Raw genomic sequence first — 8,560 nt, forward strand, 5'->3', positions numbered from 1 at the left:
ACTAGATTGAAGCAGTTATAGTAATGCTTCGTACACAATTTCCATGGCGGCAGCACCGAGTGTTGAACCTGGAATCCTCAAGACTAAGTACTAAAATAGTAAAATTAAAACTCTTTTTAAAAAATTTTCAAACACAGTGTGTAGGAAAATTGCTTTGAGTATTCTGTTATGCCATAAATGAACTCACGCTCGTGTAACTCTGTTTCTTTTATGTCGACCAGTCATCAAATGGTAAAGTCGATCTGACATGCTCAAGTCAGATAACTCAGCCATTCCATTTCCCTTGCCAAGGGTCACCATACCAAGTGCGAACCCTGCACTTAATGCATAACATTCCCTCTCAAATGTGGCTTCTGTTTCAGAGCTTGGGGTACGGTCTAAAAAAGAAAAAAAGATAAAGCAAAGAAAAAAAAATTTTTTAAGAGATCTAATTGCAGCTACCTAAGAATCATATAGGTTAAAAATTTTAATTTCTAAAATTGACTTACAGTGATATTTTTGATACAATTAAAGCACTGAATACAATCATATTAAAGTTTGGAAGAAACTTGTTTGTATAAATCTATTCATTTCTGTATGGGTGAGATCCATGAGAACCTGGGATTTAGGCCAGATTTGACCCATTACCCCAACCCCCCTATGCGCCCGAAAGTGACCTGCTCGCGATAGTAAAGTCCTTTATTATGTTCCCATTTAAGCTGCCCGACCAAGTACTGATTTCTTTTACTTTATATATAATATGGATACACCATACAGGAATTCCTCAAGATACTGACCAATTTCACGCAGCATGACTTCAGCTACAAGTCTCTGTGTAGATGATAGATATAGGAATCCAACAGCTGTCACAGCAGCAGCTTGTACCCTGCATGGTATGGGTAGCTGCGTGGATGTTGGTGGGAGAAGGGCAGATATATGAACACTAAGTATCCGCATGGTGGATAAATCACAAGACCCACACCTGTGGGCAAATATGGTTGTTACTGGCCTACCATGTAAATATTAGGGTAATGTGCCAACTCAGGCTTATGATCCAGGCAGTAGCACAGAAAAAAAAAGTGGAGTAAAAAAATTGTTTTTCTTACTTTTAAAAAAAATAAAATGGGGGGTTAAAAAATTGTTTTTTTCCTAACTTTATATAATGGTTTAAATCCCACCTTTGTAATGGTATAGAAATAGTGGCCACTTTTGAAATAATTATACAATCAATCTTGAAATCTGCATAGTTGTTTATTTCAGAATAGAAACTAACTGCTAAACTTTAACAAACTGACCAGTATATAGTATTGTTAGTACTTTACTGTTTAATCAGTAAAAAACCTTCCCATTTAAATTTACAAGCAGGCTAGATCTTAGATAACAGTGGAGTTACTGATTATATTCAAACTTACTTATCAGTTGCAAGTCCAAGCAGAAGACCAACTGTAGTTGTTTCATGCGTCTTCTGTAAATACTTGTGGACATTTAATGTTTGAAGTTCCTTTAAATGATGGTTTAGTCCAAATCCTAACAGCGCTCCTGTTGGTAATTGAATGAATAATATCGGAATATAATGTAAATTGAGGCAGATGTTAGGTTAGAGCCTTTTAGGATTTTGGTTTTTCAAGTTAAAGGATATAAAAATGTAGACATACTGAATTTATCTTTAAGGCATATTTTTAACTGCATTATTCTTAAATTATTTTGACAACCATAATATTAAAGTACAAAAACGCACAATACCCACATTGCGCAATAATACACAATGATTGATAGTTTTTTAAGTTATAAAAACATGATATAAATATGAACCTGCATGTTCAAATGAAGGGTCTTTATTACTTGAGTTAGCGTCATCATCAGTTGAGGCAGTATTGAGATGCACCCATGACTGACTGTTCTATAAATTGTAATTAAGTAGTTAAAAAAAATAAAATATATTAATTTCTTTTAAAGTTTGACAATCGTATTTATTTTTTTGACACCTGTAGGAAAAAAATACTTTCATATCAATTTAAAAATAGTATGAAATTGAAAGCCATATGTGCTAAGTTTTCTTTCTTTGGCAAGAGCGCAAAAACTTTGGCTCTGTTTGTTTGTATATACACCTAACAAGCAGTGTAAAAACAGCTGTTTTAAAGTGTAAAAACTTTTTCTAAAACATGTCACTCCCTTTTTTTAGCGGTGACACATAAAAACATATAATGTCCCCTGAAAGCACTAATGTTACACCTATGACCTTACCACCTGAGATAGTCATAGTTTTCCAACATACAGATATTTTCCAACATATTTCAAACCTTATCTGGCTGCACAGCTAATGCAGCTGCCACTCCATTATGAAAGTATGGCCAATCTGTGAGACCTGCTGGAATTTCAAACGTAGTGCTTCCTGTGATGCTAACGGTGCTATTACTGTAAATGTATTTGATGTTAATATTTTTGCCCATGGTCTAAAGGTAAATTATGAATATTTGTCAAAAATATTTGCATTTTATATTGTAGTAGCTTGTGGCAAGATGGCCCGTGTTTTCATTTCTTTATCATAATAAATTAAACAAGCACAAAAAATAGTAAAATCTCATGACAAAAAAAATTATAAAAAAGATCAGTTTTTCAAAGGTGTATCATGGCTAGCAACAATTGCATAAGTATGATAATGGTATAGGAGCTACCTTAAATCTTTTCCATGCAGATTTAGCAATGGAACCTTCAAAGGTTGAACTGCTGACGGTGATTGTGTTCTGTGTGGAAAACAATGACAGTTTTCGGTATTAAATTAATTATCAAAATCATTTAACTTATAGAAAAAAATCACGTGGGATTAATAATACTTTTACAACAAGTTTAAATTACTATTTAACTTAGAGATATAGCGTAGTGGTATTTTGTGGAATTTTTTTCGATTCTCATTAATTTTATAACATTCGGAACAATAGGATTCTTGTGGAAATGTATGCTACATATTTCCTGTATATTTCTTGTTATTTTCATGTATATTTCTAGTTAAACCTGTATGTGAGCATTCCCCTCCCAACACATTGCGCAGCAGATCGATGCAGAAGTTGCAACAATCGAGCCTGCTTCTGTTCAATGAAATCACGGTCGCTGGAAAATAAGAAAATTAACATATAAATAATGATAATAATTTATGTTGATTGAATGTAACTTACTTTACCCTCGAGTGGCCAGAAAACAACAGTCGTTATAACACGGATGTTCTGTTTCATAAACCTCGTGCTAGCTTTTAAGTTACCAAGTACGTTACTTTGGAGCTGAATATTTTAGGGGAATTTTTTTATTTTTTTATGTGTGGCTAAAAATTTGAAAAACCCATTAGTGACCACTGGATTAGAGAAATTCAGTTAAAATTTTATAGTATCCCAAAACAATATCTTGCTTAAGGGTAAATGGATCTACTCAGGACTTAAACCTTAACTAAAGTGCAACTCAGGAAAACCTTACTTATTTAGCGTTTAGACAAAAAAAAATTTGAGTAATAATTATTTTAACTTTTTATTAAAAAAAACAAATTCCGCCTACGAACTCGTTACAAGTACTAGTTATATTACTTACTCCATCCCAGGTTCCTGTACGATACAAATCTTGACAGGTTCGCAAGATTCGAGAAGGTGGTGTGCATCTGCCATCCGGTGGTCACTCGGAAATAATAATCTAATAATGAAAATATATTTGTCAAATATCAAAGGCATTTTTTACCACTCGAAAAACCACACACCGTTTAGGAAACACCAAAAATATGCTTTGCTTTATTAAAACAAACACACAAAAATTCTGTTTACCTATTCGAAAAAAAGGCAAAATATGCTTAACCATTTTGAAACACCAAAATACTGTTCCTTTATTTAAAATAAATACCAAAAATATGCTTCACTAATTAAACACACCAAAATAAGCCACCTGAAACAAGATATTTGAATATTAATAAACCTGGTAACATTATCATCGGAAGAGTCCGGTCCGCTTCTTTCTTCTTTTAATTCTTCTTCTTCCTTCTCTTCTCTCAGTAGATCGTAAATCTCGTCATTTTCGTCACTGGAGGCAGCATCGGTCCATGTATAACGCATGGGGTCCGTACTTGGACACAACTTGGCGGTTTTCCAATTTCCTGCCTCTGGCTGCAACTGCGAGACCAGGTCAGCACGCCCTGATGGGTAATTTAACAACTTAAATTTATAGTCTTGACAATTTTCATCCAGCGATTAAAAGTTAGTGGTTTTAAAACTAAAATGACAAAGGGTTTAAGGAAGTATTAACATCAGTTATTTTAGACGTTAAGTCTGAAATGTTCTCCTACCCCAAACTATACCTAAAAGATTTTAAACTAAACTCTACATATTACATTCGTGGCTGTTATTGTAATTCTCTGTTTTACCTCAATTTTTTAAAAACCCAGATAAGTTTGTGTAAAAACTGTCTATTGGTAACTACTTTTTTTTTAAAAAAGTTGTTTTTTTTTACTTAGTAACATTGTTTTTAAAAAAATGCATTTATTTTTACTCACCAAGAAGCTGAAATGCAGCAGAGGGCAAAGATAAATCTGGATTTTCTGAAGATTTCTTCAAGATAGTTTGTATGGGTAGTGAGACACCTGATGGCCAACTCATCAACTCATCACTGTCTATGCCCATAGATATCATATATGACAACACTCTTTCTTCTGGAGACTTTTCAGGAACTTTTAAAATGTTTTTACCGCTGTTGGTACAATCACCACTTTGTGAAACGCTGAAGAATAAGTATTATAATTGAGATACATTTAAACTAAACGAAACATAAAAACTCGAAATAGACAGACAACTTCATAAGTTTTTTTATTATTAATATTTTTCATGAAAAATGATATGTTATTATATATTGTGCAAATGGTTATGCAACTTTTCCACCCATTTTTTTGGTACTATTGTTAAGTACATTGTACTCTGCATGGGTACACAAAATTCACTTTTAGAGCTATATTACACTTATATACAGGAATACAGCACTCTTTCATTAGATGCTATATACATACATTATGCAAAGCAGCAACAGTTTATACACAGACAGTGCATAGCACGAACTGTATGTGTTGCTGGCTTTTCCCATACATTTTGTTTATGCAATTCTCTGGTCTGGGACTTTGTATAACTAATGTTATTTTATACAATGGCAACGATATTACAATCTAGACATTGCCTATAGTTTTTTAAACACACTAAACAAATTTCCCGGAATATCTATATAGTAGTGATATTATCGCCAAAAAAAAATATTTTCTGTAACTTACTTGAAATTAGTCTTTACTAAAGGTGTGAAAACAACAGTAGCTGGTGTCATGTCATCAGTGAATAAACAGTTGTATATCTGCATGTTGTTGTTATTATTGTAGTGTTGTTATTATTATTGTAAACTCAATTTTTTTAGGATTATATGATTTAGCCTAAAAGTGCAAAGGCATTTTTTGGGGATAAATATGTGAATAATAGTACTATTATTGAAATATATATTTAGAGCAAGGTTTTCAAATGGTTTTCAATGCCCACTAGTCCAATTCTTAAAAACCTGAACATATGATTTAGTTTAAAAGTGCAAAGGCACTTTTTTGGGATTTGAATATGTGAAAAATAGAACTATCATTGAAATTCAAATATATATAGGTTTATTTATAGCAAGGGTTTTCAAATGGTTTTCAATGCCCACTAGTCCAATTCTTGAAAATAGTTCACACAACTAAAAGTTTGGTCAATTTTAAGTTGGTCATTGGAACATAATAATAAAACTACACATTTTGTTTAAGCAAAACTTTAGAAATTTGAAAAAAATCGTCCAAACGAAGTAAAAAAAAATTTGTTAATTAAGTTATATAGCTAATAAAAGTTGTTGCTAACATTAATTATATTTCATTTACCTTCAATATTCTTTCTGTTTTCACAGTAACATTAGGAATGTATGGGAACGGACATTGAAGGGATTTTCCTTTCAGTAGTTGATGTAAGTTTGAGTAAATGTGAGGATCAATATCAACAGAACAACCTGATCCACGTAATTCACAATCTATCAGATGTTTAAAGCAGAAAGGTTGTTATTTATGATGAAAGTTTGGTTTTGGTAAGATAGGCCTATAACATTGTCCCTAGAATTAAACTTTACTTTTTGTACTGACCAAAATGTTATTCATAAATTAATAAGAAGTTTTGGCGAGGAAATAATATTTTACAAAACTTTCGGTAAACATGCAAAAACATATTTAACTTTTGTAATAACATGCCAAATGGCTTAACGAACCACTGTAGCAGAACACCAAACCAAATCAAATGGTAACCAAAGTTTTGGATAAACCTAGGGGTTAAGGAAACCAGGTTTTACGAATTAGCTTAGTCAATTAGATAAAAATTTCAGACACTCTTTCAAAAGCATTTTAGCCTGAATCTGACAGAGAATACATTTTCTTGCTTCTTACCACCAATGTCAGCAGATATATGCATTTTGCTTGAAAAATATCGCTTCATAAGCAGAGGATAGTCAATCGCATAACAATAGCAATACTTAGGCAAGTTGAGATCACTGGCAAGCCGGAACAAGAAACTTGACATTTTCTCAACGTTGGGCCACGTTAATGTGTTCAGTTTTTGTTCCTGTAAAAAAAACTTATGTTAAAGGATGTTTTATACGGAACTGAAGTTTTGAAGGTAATACACCAACTGTGGCCCGCATCAGTGTGTTTTGCACTGTAACCTTACCCTATTTAATCACACAAAATCATTTTTCCACACATTAATTGTTCCTAACTGAGGGTCTTGGAATTATAACAAGGCTGTTCTATTTCACACAATGTTTGATGCATTCATACACCTTGAGTTTGTTTGCCTGTTTAAATATTGTGGTTATTTTGAAAAACCTTTTTCTTGATATAGAACTAAAAATTCTCCATCTTACCTCGTACACAAGGTGTAAAGCCGAGAAAACCGACGTCAACAGCTGATTGGTCGCTTGAGCGGAGTCTCCAGCCAATGAGGAGTCAAGACTGTGTCTCCGATAATTTGAAAGATTCTGAAGTTTCAAATTTAAAGGTATTGAAAAAATGAAATAAAATATAAATAGAGAAAAAATGAAAAAAAATATAAATAAACAAAAAAAAGAAATAAAGGTAAATACGTTTGAATTCCCTTGATACACGATGGAGTCGTCAACATTTTGAGATTCATCGTCCACGTTTTCAACAAACATGTTGTACTTGCTTTTACATAAGTAGTCCCAATCCTAAAAGAAAAGTAAATTAATAAAAGTTGCCTAAAATTTGGGGTGATGGTAAAAGAAGCGCGAGATCATTTATAAATAACTTGTCCACTACTCTGACACAAAGGGTGCAATTTGATGATCGTCTTTTATTTATCCTGGCATGGCTAGCAACTTAAAACAGTTGCTCACTGTATGTAGCTTCATGATGCTTGTAACCTGATGCCCTATGTTTACAAAAGAGCATTCAAAAAAGTCCCATGATGTTGCTTTAGGCGCATGCATTAAAACGGAAGGCACAGATTTGTTGCTCTATGCTGATATGCGTATGTGTTCTTAGGCAAGACACTCAACAGATTTGCTTTGACCCAGTAATCACTTTTGGGTTATAGCACCCTGGGTGTCATGGTAAATGGACAAGCCTTTCCTAAATGGCTGATTTTATGAAGTGCGACGACGGTCCCTTTAATTAGTGCAGGTCCACTAAGTCCACTAGGTCCGCTAAGTCCACTAGGTCCGCTAGGTCCGCTAGGTCCGCTAGGTCCACTAGGTCCGCTAGGTCCGCTAGGTCCGCTAGGTCCGCTAGGTCCGCTAGGTCCGCTAGGTCCACTAGGTCCGCTAGGTCCGCTAAGTCCACTAGGTCCGCTAAGTCCACTAGGTCCGCTAGGTCCACTAGGTCCGCTAGGTTCGCTAGGTCCGCTAGGTCCGCTAGGTCCGCTAGGTCCGCTAGGTCCACTAGGTCCACTAGGTCCGCTAGGTCCGCTAGGTCCACTAGGTCCACTAGGTCCGCTAGGTCCACTAGGTCTACTAGGTCCGCTAGGTCCGCTAGGTCCGCTAGGTCCACTAGGTCCGCTAGGTCCACTAGGTCCACCGCTGGGTCCACCTCTAGGTCCGCTAGGTCCACTAGGTCCACTAGGTCCACTAGGTCCACTAGGTCCACTAGGTCCACTAGGTCCACTAGGTCCACTAGGTCCACTAGGTCCACTAGGTCCACTAGGTCCACTCACTATTTCGTCGGAGTTTCGTAACCTGGAACCCGTAGGTGATCGATGGACAAACAACAACGCCGAAGCATACAACCACGTAATTAAATGTAAATTTCAATGGAAACAAAAAAAAATTGCCGACATAGTCACTGCATTGAAAAATCTTGTCGATGTGGCGTATATTGACGTAGAAAGAGCGATTCTATCAATCGGACCATATGAGTTGTCCACCGAGTTTTCACACTTTCGAATGGACGTAAACGAGTGGAGATGCATGGACAACACTAAAAAAACAAACCACTTGAAAAAGTTTTACAAATATAGAGGGATAAAACAGCAGAACCATATATCAAGTAACG

General features: G+C 34.9%; 1 protein-coding gene across 1 annotated transcript; it reads right to left on the reverse strand.

Moving 5' to 3' along the window:
* Nucleotides 1-169: 169 nt before the first annotated feature.
* LOC100184866 (anaphase-promoting complex subunit 1-like) lies at nucleotides 170-7,264 on the reverse strand. The gene is made up of 15 exons (XM_026839566.1): nucleotides 7,135-7,264; nucleotides 6,916-7,029; nucleotides 6,440-6,614; nucleotides 5,888-6,033; nucleotides 5,267-5,343; nucleotides 4,505-4,728; nucleotides 3,931-4,147; nucleotides 3,556-3,654; nucleotides 2,992-3,087; nucleotides 2,655-2,723; nucleotides 2,280-2,394; nucleotides 1,792-1,879; nucleotides 1,392-1,518; nucleotides 777-961; nucleotides 170-377 (listed from the first exon to the last, which is right to left on the reverse strand). Exons 1-15 carry the CDS (start codon nucleotides 7,204-7,206, stop codon nucleotides 184-186), a joined length of 1,998 nt encoding a protein of 665 aa, XP_026695367.1. The 5' UTR covers nucleotides 7,207-7,264; the 3' UTR covers nucleotides 170-183.
* Nucleotides 7,265-8,560: the final 1,296 nt, after the last annotated feature.

This window comes from Ciona intestinalis, unplaced genomic scaffold (assembly GCF_000224145.3).
Source record: "Ciona intestinalis unplaced genomic scaffold, KH HT000410.1, whole genome shotgun sequence".
NCBI classification, from domain to species: Eukaryota; Metazoa; Chordata; class Ascidiacea; order Phlebobranchia; family Cionidae; genus Ciona; species Ciona intestinalis.